The sequence below is a fragment of the Pagrus pagrus genome, assembly GCF_965226575.1.
Source record: "Pagrus pagrus genome assembly, chromosome: 23".
Taxonomy (NCBI): domain Eukaryota; kingdom Metazoa; phylum Chordata; class Actinopteri; order Spariformes; family Sparidae; genus Pagrus; species Pagrus pagrus.
The window spans coordinates 252,011-273,560 of NC_140205.1; the positions used below are offsets into that span (position 1 = coordinate 252,011).

Genomic DNA, 21,550 nt, shown 5'->3' on the forward strand with positions numbered 1-21,550 from the left:
TTTAAAACCCAATAAAACGTTTGTACTGTATCAAAGTAAAAAGATGAACACAAAGCTCAGAGACTCTGTTGGGTCCAGATAAAGACGCTCTGTATGTGATGGTTCAATAAATCAGATTTTAATGAAGTGTATTCAGACTGATGGTGGAGCTCTAACATGAAGTTAATATGAACTAAATCTGAAAGTCCTCATTTCTCTAACAGACAGGGAAAAAAATCACTAAAAAGACACAAATAAAATAGTTCTGACAAATGTTCAGGGACGTCTTGTCTTTAACTTGATTACAGGATTTTTTTTTATTGATATTTGTAACAAACCCAGTAACTGAAAAGTTCAGACGGTGTTACCGTCATTGATACACAAAATAATAGTTGGACATTTATATTCTCCCAGTTTGATTTTCCACAGTTTGATTGCAGCATGTTTAATTCAGACTGGCTGACAGATGTGTCGTCCTGTGCTCGGTACATCATGTATTCATCTTTGAGCGTTCTGACGGTGCCGATCACACTTGTGTGTATGTTTAAAGTATTTTCTGAACGTTAAGAAAACATTTTACAGTAAACGGCTGAACAGAACAGCATGAGACATGGAGCTGTTGTTGAAGCACGAGCTGACTACACGCTGTTAATTTCATGGGTCAGCTGTATTTAGGTGTGTGGTTTTTCTGAGTGAGCTGAGGTATGCACTCTACCGAGAGCCATTCTAGTTTGTTTATACCTTATTGTCAGTTCTCTGTTTTCTCTTTATGATCTGCAGCACTTCTATCATTCTGTCTTGTGATTCGTTTATTGTACCAAACCAGACAAATTCCTTACATGTGAAAATCTACTATGAAGATGAAGTTCAGTTAAAAGAATTCAAAAAATTAAGAAAACTCAGTCAGATCCAGTCTGCAGGGACAGGAAGCCATCAGGTGGTGGTTTCTCTACTGAACCGGCCTGTCTCTCCACCTCGGCCACAGAGACGAAGCATGGACGACGACGAACTTGTCTCTTGGTGTTGTGTTTGGGGTTCCTCTGGTACATGTCTGCATGATCAGAGAGACACAATTAAAAATTAATTTTCCTCTTAATTAATTCAAGTATTAGCTCTAAAAAATAACATGACATTATATTTGGTGAAGAGCTCACTAGGACTTGGGACTTACCTGCTGTGAAGTAATTTCAGGACTCACTGGTCCTGGCTCGGGACTTTAATCGATATTTGACTCAAGACCTGACTTGGGACTTGATTTGGGACCTTGTTCTCTTCACTTGGGTGACATGACTTTAGAGGTTACTCGGGATATACTTGTCTTGACCTGGGACATGACTTGATACTTGTCCTAGCACTCACCTGTCATTACTTGAGAAACACCATGGGACTACGTTACCTGTCTGGAGTTTATCTGAGGGACTTATGTGTCTTGACTATGGAACTTGAACTTGACTTGGAACTTGTCTTGAGACATTATTTGGGACCGTCTTGTCTTGACCTAGTGTTTGACTTGGGGATTTTCCCATCTTGACTTGAGGCATGACTTTAGAAGTGACTTGGGATGTGACTTGTGAAACAGTGACTGAGTTCGAGCTCTGAGGAGACAGGAAGTCGTACCTCTGAAGCTGATGACGTACTGCCTCTGGCCTTTCACTACGTGGACGTCAGCTGTTCTGTTGGAGAGAAATGCCTCCTCCAGAGTTTGTGATGTCACTGAGGTGCTGCGCTGCTTTTCGTCCTGAGGGAGGCAGAGACGGGTTAGCATGCTAACATGCTAATATCATGATCCCAGTCAGCATTGATGATGTGAAGAAAAAACACATCTGATCTTGTAGGTTCAAACTGACACAGCGGTCTGACTCACCAGCTGTCCGTACTCCACCCAGTTCCCCTGGTCCCCCTTATAGTACCACAGCCACTGAGTCGTCAGGGTGTAGTGAGGCGGCTTCGTCACAGAGGAAACCGTGGAGAGACGGCGAACACGCTGCGACCCCTGACTCTTCGTCAGGAAGTTGACGGGCTGATCAACGCCACTGAAAACAAAGGAAAGTTTCAGTCGCAATTCGTCAACAGCAGATTGTTTTCAAACCTGAACAGTGACCTGTGACCTCTGACCTCTGTGTCTTAGATGGGTCACAGAAATCTCGCTCGATGTCATCCATGTGTGGCAGGTCCGTCCAGGTGAGGCCATCAAACACCTCCCACTTGTAGGGCAGGTGGAAGTGAACGCGGCGGCACTCGTCTACACAAAGAGAGACGAGAAAACTCAATGACAAAAACACAAGAACTGAAAATATGAAGACTGAAGCACGCAAGAGAGAAAAATATGAATTTTAATCAGCCTGAATGTGAACGAAATCAAAAAGACTTCAACAGATCGTCCAATCATCGGCCGACAAACACACTGACCATAAATCAGAAAACATTGCTGAAGTGAAACATTAACAAATAAATTAATATGTAACTTAAAACTCAAATTTCACATATGAACAATTTGTTAAAGGTCACAAAAATAAACTCTGAGAAAAAAATAAATACAAGAAATTTCACGTTTTCTTTATTGTTTTAATGAAAGAAGAATCTACAAATACTGAGAGAAGCTTTTTATGGTCTTATGGATTTTTTAAAATCTATTAAGAAGAAGAAAATAATAAATTTAGAAGAACATCTATTGATACACAAAAAGAAATACATTGTTGAAAGATCAGTTTAGAAGATAATTTATAAAAAAAAAACCCATCTAAATGTTTCTATTTGTAAAACTTGAGTCAAAGAAACTTATAAAGAAAGTTATATTTACATGTTAAGAATGAATAAAATATATATATATATTATTTTGCAGTTTGTACTTGTTTGGGATCACAACTGAAAAAAGAAACTTTAGTCCAGAAGTGTTCAGCACACTTACTCCAACAGTTTGCTGTGTTTCTGTCAGTCTACAGGAAATGAACAGAGGTGTGAAGTAATCAAGTATATACTTCAGTCCATGTCTCAGGTATCTGTACTGTACTTCAGTACATGTCTCAGGTATCTGTACTGTACCTGAGTATCTCTGAGACTTTCCCTCTCTACATCTGAACACAAACATCTGAACTTTCTCCTCCTCACAGCTTCAAACAGCCTCGTTACTTTAGTTTGATGCATTTGAGGTGAATTATGGATTATTGTTATTTGGCGTCATCGCATGCCGCCTTCCCAACATCACAGACTGATGTCGACCTATCAGAGCACATCACGCACGGCAGACGCAGCGAGACGAGACAAAGACGTAAAAGACGAGAACAGACAGAGAGGGAGGCTGAATGGGGAGAAAAGGCGTGTTAGTGTCTCGTATCTGCAGAGAGTTTCTTATTTTCTCTCTTTGTTGCTGCTCGGGACGCTTTACCAACCCAACATGTGGCTATTTGACGTCCTGGGAATGAGACTCAACAATCAACTATCTTTGTGGTGCGTTCAGGAACAGCTGGGACAAATCCTGCTGACTCTACCTTTAACTTTAATAGTCTTTGAATTATATTAATATGACGTGAGCTTCAGTTAGCTTTGACCACAAATGTCCTTCAGAGGGAGACTTTTTACTCTGATACTCTGAGTACATGTCAGAGCCTGTACTCTATTACTTTAACTGGAGTAAAGAAGCTGAATCAGTGCTTGAGTCTGTTTTTACTTGAGTATCTGAACGTCTACTGGACTGTGAGGAGCAGAATAAACACATTTAACTCTTTTGTTCTGATGTTCTTCGCAGCTGCATTTTGTTGTTTCTGTTTGTGAGTTTGATGTAAACTGACGGATGTGATCGTTCAGAGTGACCAGACTCAGTCCAACACATGAAGAGTCTAAACAGTCTGCTGTCTCTGACAGTCTGCTGCCATCTGGTGGAGTTTAAAGTTAACTGCAGGAACAACAGACCTGTTGATCACATGACAACAACATGAGGGTGAATCAGTCTGAAGGTGAACTCACTGCGAAACCGGCAGCTGTTCCTGATGAAGTGCAGACAGATGTTGTTCCTGTCGTCAGTCTGAGGTCTACACCAAGACTCTGGAAGATTCTCTGAAACACACGGACATGAAGAGATCAACACCTGCAGCAGGTCCACCTGAGCACAGGCGTGTTCCCGTCACCTGTGGAGGTAAAACGTGAACACACCTGTGTTCCTGTCACCTGTGGAGGCGGCGGCAGCACTGAGGTGGTGGATGTTCCTGTAGATGAAGGGCAGCTCCTGGATGACGTCTCTGCTCAGTCCTTTCTCCTCCAACATGCGGCGGCCATGTTTTCCAATGGCGTGCAGCCGTTTACACTTGAGTCCGAAGGTGCAGTTGCCCTGAACAAAGTGCTGACACAGGTGGACTTTGGTGCAGGTCTCCTCGAAGGTGCATCTGCCGTGAGGACCGGAGCCTTTGTTATAGTGCTGACACACCTGAGACGAGATGGGACACGTTACACCTGAGACACACCTGGAGGACCGACCAGTGACTGTGACCTCTCAGCATGACTTCACCTGTTCTTCTTTATTTACAAATTGTCTCTTAACTGTGAGTCACACTTGGATGTTTTAATGAAGTGATTTCAGAATTACAAACTGTATAATTATTAAATGTTATGAGTTACTGAAATGATCAAAGTTCAAAAGTTTGAGAAGACAAAATAAAGTTTATGTTGAATTGATGAAAAACAGATCCTGAGACAGTTTTCTCATAAATGTCACAATTATGAGATAATTCTGTCACAAGCATGAAGAATATTCAGATGTGATGAGAGAAGACTCACAGTCATGTCAGTTTGACATCTTGTAACTACGTGATTAAAATCTCATCATCATTAATCTGTGAACTTTGTAACATCTTAAGGTTTTATCTTAATTATGTGATTTTAAAAAAAAAATCTGATTTTAATGAGATTTTTATCAGAAATGAGATTAATGAGACTTTGAATTTAAGAGAGATAAAAATCTTTTGTGTTTCTCATAATGTTTCATTTCTTTGTGATTGTGACATGTTGCATCATAACGTGACAATTAAAGAACAATTCTTTGGTTCACGTTACATTAACCAACAAAATGTTTTACCTCTGTGGAAACTGGACACTTTTTATCTTTATGGTTTGGTCTTTTTTCTTTTTGGTCTTTTTCTTTTTGTTCTCTGCTTCGTTATTTTAACCTCAGATTCTGTTTGAGTTCTTCAGGCGTCTCGTCACTCGTTTCTTCTTCTTCTCTCTCTGTGTGTTACCACACGACTCATTAACACCTGTTCTCACATCACACTGAAGGATCCTCATGTCTGATCACATCCACTGAAACCAGAACTGAAGCTACTCTGGTCCAAATGTCTCCAGAGGAGAGAAGAGAAGAAACTGAGAGAGGACACAGAGACAGCAGAACAAACTGCAGGAGTTCAAAGAACACGAAGAAGAATCAGAAGAGTTATTATGTATGTCACAGGTGTGTGTGTGTGTGTGTCACAGGTGTGTGTGTCACAGGTGTGTGTGTTACCTGTGGCAGCAGCGTGGGGTCATTCTGCAGCAGCAGCAGAAACAGGACGTCCTCGTTGAGCTCGTGCAGCGTACACTCTCTCAGTAATCGATAGTTGTGATCTGAACGAATGTCGTGAGAGAATTTACACGACTTCCTGCGACAAACAAACAACAACAAGGTCTTTAATCAATCAGAACTGATCAGGATCCATCATCAATACTTTATATTTATTATGTTTATAATAGTTAAAGATCATTCAGGGTCACAATCAAAACTAATCATTCAGATCCACAAATATGTTCACTCATTCACTGTTTATGAAAAGATGACTCCAGTAAACAACAACAATAAACAAGTATTAATGTCTATTATTGTGTGTTAATGTGTGTTATTGTGTGTTAATGTGTGTTAATAATTAAATGTAAAAAACATGAACAGTTTAATTTCTCCGTCAATCAAAGGCCTCATCAGGCTCTGTAAGCTGCTCCGTGACGTCACTGTGACATCAGACAACAACTACAGGTGAGTGTCATGACGTCACAGTCCTGTATGTTTAACCACAGAGTGAAGAGATGACAGATGAAGAGTGAGGAGTGTGATGACAGATGACAGATGAAGAGTGAGGAGTGTGATGACAGATGACAGATGAAGAGTGAGGAGTGTGATGACAGATGACAGATGAAGAGTGAGGAGTGTGATGACAGATGACAGATGAAGAGTGAGGAGTGTGATGACAGATGAAGAGTGAGGAGTGTGATGACAGATGAAGAGTGAGGAGTGTGATGACAGATGACAGATGAGGAGTGAGGAGTGTGATGACAGATGACAGATGAAGAGTGAGGAGTGTGATGACAGATGAAGAGTGAGGAGTGTGATGACAGATGACAGATGAAGAGTGAGGAGTGTGATGACAGATGACGAGTGAGGAGTGTGATGACAGATGAAGAGTGAGGAGTGTGATGACAGATGAAGAGTGAGGAGTGTGATGACAGATGACAGATGAAGAGTGAGGAGTGTGATGACAGATGACAGATGAAGAGTGAGGAGTGTGATGACAGATGAGGAGTGAGGAGTGTGATGACAGATGACAGATGAAGAGTGAGGAGTGTGATGACAGATGAAGAGTGAGGAGTGTGATGACAGATGAGGAGTGAGGAGTGTGATGACAGATGAAGAGTGAGGAGTGTGATGACAGATGACAGATGAAGAGTGAGGAGTGTGATGACAGATGAAGAGTGAGGAGTGTGATGACAGATGAGGAGTGAGGAGTGTGATGACAGATGACAGATGAAGAGTGAGGAGTGTGATGACAGATGAGGAGTGAGGAGTGTGATGACAGATGACAGATGAAGAGTGAGGAGTGTGATGACAGATGACAGATGAAGAGTGAGGAGTGTGATGACAGATGAAGAGTGAGGAGTGTGATGACAGATGACAGATGAAGAGTGAGGAGTGTGATGACAGATGACGAGTGAGGAGTGTGATGACAGATGAAGAGTGAGGAGTGTGATGACAGATGAAGAGTGAGGAGTGTGATGACAGATGACAGATGAAGAGTGAGGAGTGTGATGACAGATGAGGAGTGAGGAGTGTGATGACAGATGAAGAGTGAGGAGTGTGATGACAGATGACAGATGAAGAGTGAGGAGTGTGATGACAGATGAAGAGTGAGGAGTGTGATGACAGATGAGGAGTGAGGAGTGTGATGACAGATGACAGATGAAGAGTGAGGAGTGTGATGACAGATGAGGAGTGAGGAGTGTGATGACAGATGACAGATGAAGAGTGAGGAGTGTGATGACAGATGACAGATGAAGAGTGAGGAGTGTGATGACAGATGAAGAGTGAGGAGTGTGATGACAGATGACAGATGAAGAGTGAGGAGTGTGATGACAGATGACGAGTGAGGAGTGTGATGACAGATGAAGAGTGAGGAGTGTGATGACAGATGAAGAGTGAGGAGTGTGATGACAGATGACAGATGAAGAGTGAGGAGTGTGATGACAGATGACAGATGAAGAGTGAGGAGTGTGATGACAGATGAGGAGTGAGGAGTGTGATGACAGATGACAGATGAAGAGTGAGGAGTGTGATGACAGATGAAGAGTGAGGAGTGTGATGACAGATGAGGAGTGAGGAGTGTGATGACAGATGAAGAGTGAGGAGTGTGATGACAGATGACAGATGAAGAGTGAGGAGTGTGATGACAGATGACAGATGAAGAGTGAGGAGTGTGATGACAGATGAAGAGTGAGGAGTGTGATGACAGATGACAGATGAGGAGTGAGGAGTGTGATGACAGATGACAGATGAAGAGTGAGGAGTGTGATGACAGATGAAGAGTGAGGAGTGTGATGACAGATGACAGATGAAGAGTGAGGAGTGTGATGACAGATGACGAGTGAGGAGTGTGATGACAGATGAAGAGTGAGGAGTGTGATGACAGATGAAGAGTGAGGAGTGTGATGACAGATGACAGATGAAGAGTGAGGAGTGTGATGACAGATGACAGATGAAGAGTGAGGAGTGTGATGACAGATGAGGAGTGAGGAGTGTGATGACAGATGACAGATGAAGAGTGAGGAGTGTGATGACAGATGAAGAGTGAGGAGTGTGATGACAGATGAGGAGTGAGGAGTGTGATGACAGATGAAGAGTGAGGAGTGTGATGACAGATGACAGATGAAGAGTGAGGAGTGTGATGACAGATGAAGAGTGAGGAGTGTGATGACAGATGAGGAGTGAGGAGTGTGATGACAGATGACAGATGAAGAGTGAGGAGTGTGATGACAGATGAAGAGTGAGGAGTGTGATGACAGATGAGGAGTGAGGAGTGTGATGACAGATGAAGAGTGAGGAGTGTGATGACAGATGAGGAGTGAGGAGTGTGATGACAGATGACAGATGAAGAGTGAGGAGTGTGATGACAGATGAAGAGTGAGGAGTGTGATGACAGATGACAGATGAAGAGTGAGGAGTGTGATGACAGATGAAGAGTGAGGAGTGTGATGACAGATGACAGATGAAGAGTGAGGAGTGTGATGACAGATGAAGAGTGAGGAGTGTGATGACAGATGACAGATGAAGAGTGAGGAGTGTGATGACAGATGACAGATGAAGAGTGAGGAGTGTGATGACAGATGAAGAGTGAGGAGTGTGATGACAGATGACAGATGAAGAGTGAGGAGTGTGATGACAGATGACAGATGAAGAGTGAGGAGTGTGATGACAGATGACAGATGAAGAGTGAGGAGTGTGATGACAGATGAAGAGTGAGGAGTGTGATGACAGATGACAGATGAAGAGTGAGGAGTGTGATGACAGATGACAGATGAAGAGTGAGGAGTGTGATGACAGATGAAGAGTGAGGAGTGTGATGACAGATGAAGAGTGAGGAGTGTGATGACAGATGAAGAGTGAGGAGTGTGATGAGCTGCTTCAGTTTCTGTTTCCTTAAGTTTCGTTTCTCTTCACTGCAGCAGGAAGTCTGTATCAGTCCGCGGCGGAGGAGTAAATAGTCCAGATTTAATCAGATAAAAATAACCATTTAAAGCTCCTGATCAGTTTATTATCAGTCTGCTGTTGTTTTAGATCTACGGAAGCCTGGAGGAGAATAAAACATTCAAAGCTGTCGTGATCCGGTGGAGAGATAGAGGATGTATCCCTCCGCTGCCGGCAGAACAAACTCTGACTTTATTCACAGTTTATCACCCTGACGTGTTTCTGACGTGTTCACGTCTACAAGAATTAAACCGGCACTTTAAGATGAACTTGTTGTTGCTGTCTGACACACCTGAGCGCGTGCGCGCGGCTCACCTGCCCTTGCCGAACCTGCAGTTCCCGTAGATGAAGAACTTGCAGAGGTGGAGCTGCTGGCAGCCTCCGTCCTCCTCTCCGGACCCGGACCCGGACCCGGTGCACGGCTCCCGGCCGTACCTGCTGCACAGCCGCAGGGAGGTCTGAGCGACCACCGTGCAGTCCTCCAGCCGCTCCCCGCCGGCCCCTGCAGGGCCGCGGACCAGCAAGAAGCGGGGGCACCGCTGGATGATGTCGAGGAACTCTTGTTCGGTGATGTCGCAGCACTGCAGCAGCTTCCGGTACAGCTGCAGCGGCTGCATGGCTCCAGAGCTGCTGCACAGCAGGCTGGTGGCCAACAGGACCTCTCTGCTGTAGGACATGACGAGCACTGACAGCTGATCACAGCAGATCACAGCTGATCACACTGAGGAACAGGAAACACCCCAGACCGTCACAATAAAAGCACACTGTACTGTCTGACAGGGACAGCCAATCACAAGTGTTGTTATGTCTGCTGGACAATAAACAGACGTCCTGATTGGTGAAATGTCACAAATGTAGCGTGACATCATCATCATTATTATCATATCGGCCTACAGTGAAACATTTAATGTCAGATTATTATATTTAAGATAATTTACAGTTAATCTGCTCGTTGTGTGTTGTGTACAGTTTACACAAAAATACAAAATATTCACAGTATGAAAACATATTTTTGATAATATTATTAGTCAGAACGACCCTTAAAGGAATGAAAACAGATTTTTTTTTTTTTTTTTAAATAAAAGCTTTATTATAACATTGTGTCCTGACAGACATATTTTAATAACACAACACTGTAGAATTATGATTATGGTCAAGTGTGATACCACAGTATATCTCCTCCAAGGCGAGGAGGACAGACAGCCACATAAAAACAACACCAACATTTAATTTGATGGTTATGAAACATATTATTCTGATGTGCTATAAACACTGAATATTATCTGTCATACGTCAGAATACTATTATGGATTCTTCCATTTTTTTTGCCATGTAACTATTCCCACAGCATTGCCCACACATACACATAAAATACATAAAAACATGCAGAATCATCAGGACGAGCGTGCTGTGTCTTTTGGAAGCAATTCACCAAACTGTTTTCACAAAAATCACAAAAAAATATAAATATTTTTCCCATAAGAAATAATGGGAAGTCATGGTGAAATGAGGTCAGACCCACCCCTCTTTAGGGCCTCGTTGCCTCGCCATACCATAATATAGAAAAGTGATTAAAAGTTAAAATGAGTCAGCAGAGTTAGGACTTGACTGATAAGTTAAACGGTTTACAAGCTATCACAGTTTACGTTTCAGGATATTCTTTGTCTGTTCCAGATTTTATAATGGTCAGTGTCCAGCAGTGTCCAGCGCTCCACACTGATGACATCGCTGGAGTGGAGAGGAGCCGGAAAATCAACCGAAACATTTCTCTTAGTCCTGATTAAAATCCCACAAGTGACACTTCACACACATATAATTTATATATCAGGTTTTTCTGACATTTTGTTCTGGTCACAAGCATGTAACTATGAAAACAAACAGACTTTTGGCTGGTGGGCTTTGAAGTGACAAAAGACACCACCAACTCCCTCATGAGCTCCACTGTTAATTTGAGCCTACATTTCTGAAGGAAAGTAGGCAGCACCAGTTTCCTAACTATCTGTCAGTCCCTCATTTTCAAATATACAAAAATAAAATATACATAAATACTTTCAGCAGCTTCTCCTTCCTTCCATGGTATTAAAAATTAACCAATAGCAGTTACAATTTTTCAATACAAGCAGGAGTTTGAGTGGTATTTTCCATAAAACTAAATGAGCTCAATGACACAGCTAGTGCTACTTATGCCTAATTACCAAGCTGTTACTACTACGACCACCAAAACTACTTCTACTACTACTACTAAATCTTTTACCACTACTACTACTACTACTAGGCTACTTCTAGGAATACTACTACCTCTCTCTTCATACTTAGTGCTGGCAACATTTGTATCGGATTAAGCACCAAGCATCAGGCGCAAAACTTCTTGAGAAATTTGCTAGTTATTAAATTCTCTTCTGTATTTTGGACTTTGAACATCATCTAAGGACGAGCCACAGGGTTGTGATACTTGAAGTTTGCTTACAGTGTTAAAGTTTGTGTAACATTTTATACTTCAGGGAACACACTGAGAAACACACTAAACACCTGAGCATCACCTGTTCAGAGGCCTGTACTAGGAAGCGAGCTCAACATGTTTGTGTTATCTGGCCTCACTAACCCTTACAATCACGATAAGCAGTCACACAAAGGTGGTTATCAACTCAATCATTGTGTCATTGAGATCACAAACAAAGTCGCTGCAAAGACCTGGGCAGAGTTGCTGCCCTGTAGATCCACTCTCTGGAGGAGTAAACACCTGGAGTGTCATCAGATTCTGCTCGGATCCAGAGCCGTTTACCAACAGAGAGCTCAGAGGTTACTTTGTAACTTGGGAGATTAAAAAGTGGATTTATCTTCACTCCTGTTTATCAACCTGACTGCAGCAGTGATCCGCGGAGGTGACTTCCATCGTCAGGTGTTTATGTTCTGTGATGTTGACTGCTGACTGGAGCTGGAGGGGAAATATACTTTACTTAATGAACGTAACGTTACAGAGAGGAGAGAGAGAACCAAAACCAGAACCAGAGTCTCTGCTGAGTGCTGACTTCACTCAGAGCTTCATCTCAATTCAGTGTGCAGCAAAAGTTAGCATGGGCAACCCAGAGTTAACCCTGAAGTCACATTGCTTACCACAGATCCAGCTTTGTACCACAGGCCTATCATACTAACAGTGAGGAGATTGTAGTGTGTGTATTCTTCATACGATAGAGAAACTGGGTCAAAACTGAGTCAAAACTGTTCCTAAATGTTGTTTGATGGGGTGACCATTCCTCCTCCACCTGCTGCAGAGTCACAGATGATCCTGCCGACCAAACACTGAATCCAAACGCAGGATAAAGAGGTTCAGTGAAGGTGGTGTTGAAGGTGTGGAGGTGGATCAATTCATCAGAGGAGACTCTGTAGAAGGACAGAGTCCCAGCAGGGCAGTCCACATACACTCCTACTCTGTTGGAGTAAAAGGGAGAAAAAACGACCTCTCTTCTGTCGTCTTTCCAGTCGCTGAAGGTGCTTTTATCAGAGCAGAAAACACTCCAGGACTCATTGTTCATTCCCAGCAGACTGTCGTCACTCTTTCCCTTCCTCTTCAGTTTGCTGTATGCAGCTCCAATAAACACCTCTCCCTTCCTCTCCACCTCCCAGTAGCAACGACCATTCAGACCTTTGCTGCCCAGCACCTGTTTGCAGTGTTCAAACCTCTCTGGATGATCAGGATACGACTGCTTCTCTATCTCCATTGTCGCCTTTCTGTTGCTGTCGGACAGTCTGACAAATCTGTTTGCTGAATCTGAGTTCAGTGTGACTGCACAAACATCTGCTTGACACAAACAAAGCACAAATCACAGGTCAGATTCATATTTAGTCTTCAACTCCTTCAGACACATTGGTGGATCCATAATGTTTTCAATAATACAAAAAAATTAAAATATAATTTTAGTGGAAATGTGGATAAAATGATGGATAATAAGAATGTACACTGAATGAACATTTTACTCTCAAGAACCCATAATGTCTGTATGGTATGGCCATAATTATTCTGATCAGGTGTCTCTACAGTTTTGTTTTCATTGGAAAACTAAATTTACTTACACTTCCTCAGACCTGGTTTCAGCCAGCGAACACCATGTGGCTCCAAACTGGAGATGAAGAATAAACAGAGTCAGAACTGCACAATTACCCCGAGGACACATGTTGGACAGAACAAACCCTTCTGAACATTTAACAGTTCCTAGAGCCTTGTCAGTAGTGCATATAAAAATGTTAAGTTTGACCTTGAGCTCTGGGACAGCGGCCGTCTCTTTACCACAGAGTGTCCAGTCTCCAGTTTAGATCCTTCTGTCCAGCAGACAGCAGCTTCACTCCAGACTCTCCCGGATGGTTATACCTAAGGTCCAGCTCTCTCAGATGGGAGGGGTTGGAGCTCAGGGCTGAGGCCAGAGAAGCACAGCCTTTGTTTGTAACCAAACAGCCAGATAATCTATAAAAACACACACAATCAAAAGATATACCACAGCAATCAGTGTGCAGTGGTCTTTCCCCTCCCCATGTTGATCTTCACTGTCTACATTATTGTTTTTTTCTATTTTAATGCCAATATTTTCTGGGTCTTCATTTTCCAAAAAGTAACATTACATGATGCAGTGTGTGATTTTGTAGTGTAATTTCTTGACATGAGCTGTGTGATTCTGCTTGACTTATTTTGTCTTGTGAATCAGTACATATAATATATAATTCTCAACGGTTCCTACTGGTACTCCTAACAGTACTCTGTGATTACAGGGTAACGGCAGAACAGTTTGGATTTTTTTTTTTTGATTCTTTTTTTCTTCCTTCCTCTAAAAATCCCAACTGTTTATCCCTTGTTCAGCTTTACCTACATCTAAGTACCACTAGGAACTGTTGAGTGTTTTAAATACACATTTAAAATTTACTCTGTAAATTCAGTGGAATTACACAGTAAATGTTGGAAAGTTATACCCTAGCACAAGATGAATTGTTGTTACCTCAAAACCATTTCTTAAGCCATAAGAATGGGTAACTGTGTACACCAAATCTTTAATAGTGTCAGAATGTCATAGGTGGTCATGTGAAGTTATTTAATTCTCCGCCAGTAATTCTAGTCATGTAAATGTGATGGTAGCATTAAAGGAAAACTAATCAAATTGCAATATGCATTTCAAGAAAATATTATGCCAATCTCAGATGCGTTATAAACATGCATATTAAGTAAGACAACAAACCGGAGCGTTTTCAGTGCACAGTGCGGCGTCTTAAGTCCAGCAGCCAGCAGCTTCACTCCTTCATCCCGCAGATCGTTGTTACTCAGGTCCAGTTCTCTTAGACTAGAGGATTTAGAGCTGAGAACTGAGGACAGAGCTTCACAGCTTCTCTCTGACAGGTTACATACTCTCAGCCTTGACATACAGGAAAAGATGTGAAAATGTTATTACCTCCGAAATCGGTCACAGGCGTTGGAATTGCAGAGTGTTTTGTATTTCTATGAGATTCTTATGCATGTAAGCCAGAATTAAAAAAGTTATCTGTTGAAGGTGGACAGGAACACCAACCTGAGTATTTTCAGTTTACAATCTGGACTCTTCAGTCCAACGCACAGCAGCTTCACTTCTTCATCCTTCAGGCTGTTGTTACTCAGATCCAGTTCGATGAGACTAGAGGACTTAGTGCTAAGAACTGACAACAGAGCTTCACATCCTCTCATTGACAACTTGCAGCCAATCAACCTGAAACAGTATTTTTGAGAATAGTAGTGTTAGAAATAATATTTCAAATCGTTTATTTTTTTTATTTTATTTTATTTTTTTTTACGTGTTTTTCATGATCATGTTTCATGTTTGTCTCTTTTGTGCTTCTAACTTAACTTTTAAATTATTTTATGTCTCAATGTACAGCACTGGCTACCCTTGTGGTTTTTAAAATGCGCTATATAAATAAAATTGATTGATTGATTGAATAACCTGCATAAATACAAGAAATAATAAGATCTCTAAAGCCCCAATCTGCCATTGGTGTGCAGTGGACCTTTCCACCACACCCACTGATCAACATCTGCAATTTTGTTACAGCCAATATACAACAGTCTATATGCGGCACTAAACAATAAAGATCACAGCAGCGATGTGGATGATTCAAGTACAACCATCTAATGCCTGAAGCACTTTGCACAAAATTGTGCATCGGGCCTTTAGTTGATCTAGTTCTATCCACTTACAGAGCATTTTTAGAGATTTTGACCACCGGCAGCAGCCTCAGAAGAGCCTCCTCTGAGGCAGAGTATTTCTTCAGGTCAAACACATCCAGATCTTTTTGTGATGATAGTAGGATGACAACCAGAGCTGACCACTGAGCAGGAGAGAGGTTACCTGTGGAGAGACTTCCTGAACTCAGGGACTGTTGGATCTCATCTACAAGAGAACAATCATTCAGTTCATTCAGACAGTGGAAGAGATTGATGCTTCTCTCTGCAGAGGAACTGCTCATGATCTTCTTCTTGATGTATTGGACTGTTTCTTGGTTGGTCTTTGATCTACTTTCTGTGTACTTCAGTAGACTTCTTAGAAGAGTCCGATTGGTCTGCAGTGAAAGACCCAGGAAGAAACGGAGGAACAAGTCCAGGTGTCCATTTGGACTTTTTAAGGCCTTATCCACAGCACTCTTGTAGAAGTTTTCTTTATTTCTGAATAATGTGAACCAACTATCTGATGAGTGGTGCTGTGATAGCAGATTGACTCCATAGTTGATGAATGTCAGATGGACATAAAGAGCAGTCAGAAACTCCTGAACACTCAGATGGACGAAACAGAACACCTTTTCATGGTACAGTCCTCTCTCCTCTTTAAAGATCTGTGTGAACACTCCTGAGTACACTGAGGCTGCTCTGATATCGATGCCACACTCTGTCAGGTCTGATTCATAGAAGATCAGGTTTCCTTTCTGCAGCTGCTCAAAAGCCAGTTTTCCCAGAGACTCAATCATCTTCCTGCTCTCCGGAGTCCAGTGTGGATCTGTCTCAGCTCCTCCATCATACTTGACGTTCTTCACTTTGGACTGAACCACCAGGAAGTGGATGTACATCTCAGTCAGGGTCTTGGGCAGCTCTCCTCCCTCTCTGGTCTTCAACACATCCTCCAGAACTGTAGCAGTGATCCAGCAGAAGACTGGGATGTGGCACATGATGTGGAGGCTTCGTGATGTCTTGATGTGGGAGATGATTCTGCTGGCTTGCTCCTCATCTCTAAATCTCTTCCTGAAGTACTCCTCCTTCTGTGGGTCAGTGAACCCTCTGACCTCTGTCACCATGTCAACACACTCAGGAGGGATCTGATTGGCTGCTGCAGGTCGTGTGGTTATCCAGAGGCGAGCAGAGGGAAGCAGTTTCCCCCTGATGAGGTTTGTCAGCAGCACATCCACTGAGGTGGACTCTGTAACATCAGTCAGGATCTCAGTGCTGTGGAAGTCCAGAGGAAGTCGACACTCGTCCAGACCGTCGAAGATGAACACAACCTGGAACTCTTCAAAGCTGCAGATTTCTTTGGTTTCAGTGAAGAAGTGATGAACAAGCTCCACCAAGCTGAACTTTTTCTCTTTCAGTACATTCAGCTCTCTGAAAGTGAATGGAAATGTGAACTGTATGTCCAGGTTGGCTTTGTCTTCAGCCCAGTCCAGAGTGAACTTCTGTGTTAAGACTGTTTTCCCGATGCCAGCCACTCCCTTTGTCGTCACTGTTCTGATTGGTTCATCTCTTCCAGGTGAGGCTTTAAAGATGTCTTCACATCTGATTGTTGTTTCTGCTCTGTCTGGTTTCCTGGATGCTGCTTCAATCTGTGTGACCTCATGTTCATCACTGACCTCTGCAATCCGCCGCTCTGTGATGTAGAGCTCTGTGTAGATCTGATTCAGAAGGGTTGGGTTTCCTGCTTTAGCGATCCCCTCAAACACACACTGGAACTTCTCTTTCAGGTTAGACTTCAGCTTGCGTTGGCACACTGAAGTGTGAGTTTCTGAATGAAAATATGACAAAAAACAATACAGGTTGTAATAGCAAACATGGAAAATGGAAGAATGTTTTGCCTTATGTTTAGCAATACACTCACTTCAGACAGTTCCATACTTCAACAAAGCAGAGATAGAATTGGATTCACCTAATTCAGGACAGTTTATTTCCCTAATTTATCATGAGCTGGAAAATGTAAAGTAGGTTCCATTAGGTTAAAAATGTATTTGGGTTATTTTGTAGTTTCTGGTTCAGCTCCTCAGTTGTAAACATAAGAAAGTCAAGATAGCAGCAAAGGAAGCCGATGTTCATCCCAAAACTGTGTTTTTGTTACAGATTAGAGCAGTGCACAAGTGCCATAAAAAATCTACAAATGTTGAGCATGCCAGCGATATGGCTTTACAGATATATTAGAGACCTGACCTCAGAATTATATTGTTCTATTGTGTGGCAGCACTGGCAGCAAAATGCTTATGAGCCAGTCCAACCTGCATAAAAATATAAACAAAAAACATGTAAATCTAGGGGGGAATGCCCAATGTCCGCTACTTGGACAATTTTTTTTTGCTTTTGCACAATAAAATCATTAGGTACCAGAAACAATTGGCCCTTTTCTAGTGTGTAACATTATTTGGCGAGCCAGCCAGGAGGGACGATTAGGACAACAGAGATATGAACCCATTCAGATTGAGACTAACACAAGACAAACTCCAGAATGAGATCAATGCAGGGTTAGGACACGTGGGTAACCAGAAAACAATAATAAAAAAAGCAATAAAATCTTCAGACGCCAGAAGAAGTGGATCTCAGTGTATAGGGCTTACTGCTCTGAAGAGAGTCAGCCAGCTGGTCCTGCTTCAGTTCCGTCAGAAAGTCCACAGTGATCTTCAGAAATGCCTTTCTGCTGCTCCTCCTCAGCACATCTTCCTCCTCATCCATCACCTCCTCATCCTCACTTTGCTTCTCTAGGCATTCTGGTTGATCTGTGCTCAGAAGCCTCTGGAACCTCTTTAATTCAGTCCTCACAAATGTGATAATGTTTGTCTCAAGAAGCTGGGACAGAAAAATATATATATATAATAGTTGTAAAACAGACCTGATGGTGCTTATGTTCCTGTCTTCCTGCTGAAAAAAGTCTGTCCTGACTGACTTGATAAAGCTCAATTATACTTTTCAGAAATGATGCTGTATAGTTACTTACCATAAATATGGAGTCCATGTCTGTTTGATGCTCCTGGGCAGACTGAGGCCTTTTAGATTGATACATAATTATTTAGTCAATTTAATCATGAAAGCTCTCATGTTAATTTACAATAAGAACATACTGTTCAGAAGTAATGTAACTCATGATGTTTGAAATTAAGTATGAAACACCAAATTACTTACATTTTGAAAGGAAAGTCCCTCTTAAAAACTGCTGGGTGATCCATGGAGCAGTCACTTTTTATGGACAGACAGCTGGGTACAGTGGAGCCTGTTCTCTGCTGGACTAGCCTTCAGAAACAGAGTCTTACTGTGACTAATGAATCAGAAATATATGTATTGTCAAGTAGGTTTTCACATACAATGCATTTCCCTTAGTGTATGAGGTAGGTGAAAAATTAATTAAATACCTTTCATTGAGAACGTCTTGTTTGGTTTTAAATCTTGTTGGGTGATCCATGGAGCGGTCACTCTTCATGGACAGACATACAAGGAAGTCTGCTCCCTGCTGGATTGGCCTACAGAGATTAACTGTGAGTAATACTCAGAAACACGTCTATTGTTAAGAAGGTTTTCACATACAAAGAGTTTGCCTTAGTGTCTGATGATGACCTCTAACATTAACAAAGGATGGCAATAAGTTTCCTCATAACTTTATTCTGGACTTTGGAAATGAAGATTTGAGTGTCAATATGTCAAAACAAAGTAGAATCTTTAGTGATGTGTACTGTGAGTGTAAAAAAAAATAGTGAGACTGTGTAATCTGGCTGCAGTGTGTGTCCTTTGGAAAACCTTTCTTTTAATTATGCTTTACCAAAACCTACAGTTTCCATGGAGAGGGTCAGTAACCGACTGACGGTTAAGGTTCATTAAATAGACATTTTACCTTTCATTGAGTGCATCTTGTTTTGTTTTAAAGCTTGTTGGGTGATCCATGGAGCGGTCACTCTTCATGGACAGACAGCTGGGTACAGTGGACTCTGTTCTCTGCTGGAGTGGACTTCAGAGACAGATTTGTACTGTGAGTAATGTTGGTTATATCTGACATGAACAATTGAGACAGATGAAGAAACACCTTCATCACGTTACCTGTTATGTTCAGCATGTTTGTCATGTTGTCCAATCAGAGTGAGTTCAGAGACCTCCTCTTCTTCTTCTGCTTCTTCTTCTTCTTCTTCCTGATGTTGAGACATTGTACCAGATGCTCCTTCACACAAACACAAACATGCTGAGTCAGCTGCTGATACAAACAGTCTCAGGTGGAACAAACTGTGATTTACACTGCTGTCTGTTGAAATCAATAAAAAAGTTACTGTTATGCATTTGTACCAAATTGTCTATCACAACTGAATAACAATGTAAACTACAATCTTACTGTCAGTAGTTTTTATGTTACTACAACTCTTTCTTCTCCCAGAAAATGGAAAAATAATATTCAAGCTAATCTTAGAATTGCTGGACTTGGTCAGGAAAAACAAAACCGACTTGTGAAGACTGCAACAAATGTAATGTCACAAGTATCTGGTCCAAAATAATTGTGATTCACGATATTTTCCCAATAATCATCATTAAATAAAAAATAATACACAAATAGAGGATCAACAAATGGTAGTAACAATGTGTGAGCCGAGCCTTCAGCTATGGTGACAGGCTCAGGATCAGGACACCAACACAGGACTGTACATCAGAGAGCCAGACAGCTTTTAGACTCGTTCATGTGATGATATTCGTGATTATCTCAGTAATCAAAATTCACCACCATCAACTTATCGTGGGGGTTTTTCAGCATGATCCACAATTAAATATGTTGTTGTTGCTCTGGAGGGGTCAACTTCACAAACATTGTTGTATTCAAAATCAGTGTAGCAGATCACCAGCAGAGGGCGCACTTAGACCAGATTATCAGAAACTGAATTCTTTCATCCCACAATAAAAACATGATATTCAAACACTAATGATATAAGACAGCACAATACAGAAGAAGCATTTATACAGCAACAACAATAATGATAATAATTAATCACAACCCCCAAAAAATGAATACAGATTTCTCCAAATTCCAAATTCCTGGTTGGGTGAGCCACAGATAACACCAAGTCCACACTACAGAACAGAACCAGGATCAAACAGAGGCTGTGATTAACTCTTCAGCTGTCTGAAGACACAGAAGCAACAAAACTGAAGTCAGTCAGACGGAGTCAGAGTTTCAGGGTTACCACAGGTCATCTGGCTGCAGCAACACTGTCACTGGACCGGGTCTATTTCAGTCACTGGCACAGTTGATGTCCAACAAATAAAAGCTGCAGAGCCGGATCAGAACAAATGTTCTGTCTCACATGTGAATTCATACTTTATACAAACACTGATACAGTGTGATGCAGCAGACTACGAACTATATAATCCTGCTGACACCCAGCAGGGTTTTATTAGTGTGTGTGTGTGTGTGTGTGTGTGTGTGCGTTTGTGTGTGTTGTGTTTTGATAAATTAAACAGAACTTGTTCTGACCTTTGTTTAGTCGACAATCAGCTCGAACATGTCCAGTCGTCCAGTCAGCTGATCTGTAAACAAAGACAGTGAAAAGGTTCACATTACTATTTATGTAATTTTGTTGTTTATTTTGTTTATTTGTGAGAGAGAAGTATGTAGCAAACCTGTCACACACCACAGCACTTATAGCTTATAGCCAATAGCCAATAAGCTAATTTGCAATGCCCATCCCTATATATAGCATACACTGCACTGTGTACACTGTAAACCATCAGAACATAAAGCAGCTCACCAGTCCTGCAGCTCCTCATCAATCTGAATCTGTCCCTTACTGAGTCCAAACACCCTGATTGAAATATGAAGAGGTGAGATGGAAACTGGATTAATGAGTCTGCTGCCTTAAACAGCACCGTGATCCAATCAGTCCAAACTGCACGTTGATCAGAAGAGGTTGCTCCTCTAAAATATATCTGCTCTCCCCGGCTGCATGAAGAGATCCAGTTACAGAGTTCTTTATTTAGATCATCAGCTGGCAGACAAACGTGTTTGGAGGTCAAACACTTTCAATATTAATTCACAGAAGATCACTTTCAGATTTAATGAATGTGAGTTATGATTTAACTTAAACCTGCTGCAGAGTCACTAAACAATTCTCCTCCAACCAGCAGAATCACTGAGTATGTTTCTACAGAACCACAGATAAGTTCAGATTCTGACATTAGAAAAGAAAACTTTGTGTCTCGGTGGTGAAACAGCGGGAACACTTCCCCCACACGTGACTGTTAGAAAACATCAGTGAATAAATAAATAAATAAATAAAAACACACTGAGATAAAGTTTTAGATCTCAGATATTTTTTATATATTCTAAATGTTTGTTAAAACATTATTTGATGTTGTTCTCAGCTCTGTCT

General features: G+C 41.7%; 2 protein-coding genes across 8 annotated transcripts; both read right to left on the reverse strand.

Annotated features, from left to right (window-relative positions):
• Positions 1–96: 96 nt before the first annotated feature.
• Positions 97–9,667, reverse strand: parp12b (poly (ADP-ribose) polymerase family, member 12b). Of its 2 annotated transcripts, none has more exons than XM_084346357.1 (8): positions 9,269–9,667; positions 5,471–5,606; positions 4,144–4,399; positions 3,943–4,032; positions 2,095–2,221; positions 1,844–2,012; positions 1,597–1,717; positions 97–1,030 (listed from the first exon to the last, which is right to left on the reverse strand). In XM_084346357.1, the coding sequence occupies exons 1-8, from the start codon at positions 9,628–9,630 to the stop codon at positions 879–881; spliced, it is 1,413 nt and encodes a 470-aa protein (XP_084202483.1). In that variant the 5' UTR covers positions 9,631–9,667; the 3' UTR covers positions 97–878. The 2 variants fall into 2 exon arrangements, with proteins under 2 accessions (XP_084202483.1, XP_084202482.1); XM_084346356.1 differs by having other exon boundaries at positions 4,129–4,399.
• Positions 9,668–10,039: 372 nt separating this feature from the next.
• LOC311252406 (protein NLRC3-like) lies at positions 10,040–21,083 on the reverse strand. Of its 6 annotated transcripts, none has more exons than XM_084345554.1 (14): positions 20,930–21,083; positions 20,656–20,708; positions 19,239–19,356; positions 19,036–19,149; positions 18,560–18,667; positions 18,333–18,440; positions 18,148–18,196; positions 17,771–17,999; positions 15,165–16,953; positions 14,503–14,676; positions 14,176–14,349; positions 13,239–13,412; positions 13,025–13,071; positions 10,040–12,749 (listed from the first exon to the last, which is right to left on the reverse strand). In XM_084345554.1, exons 3-14 carry the CDS (start codon positions 19,340–19,342, stop codon positions 12,097–12,099), a joined length of 3,723 nt encoding a protein of 1,240 aa, XP_084201680.1. In that variant the 5' UTR covers positions 19,343–19,356; positions 20,656–20,708; positions 20,930–21,083; the 3' UTR covers positions 10,040–12,096. The 6 variants fall into 6 exon arrangements, 5 of the variants coding, with proteins under 5 accessions (XP_084201680.1, XP_084201681.1, XP_084201682.1 ...); XR_014621523.1 differs by having other exon boundaries at positions 12,658–12,749; positions 13,207–13,412; XM_084345555.1 differs by lacking the exons at positions 20,656–20,708; positions 20,930–21,083 and having other exon boundaries at positions 18,560–18,680; positions 19,239–19,354.
• Positions 21,084–21,550: the final 467 nt, after the last annotated feature.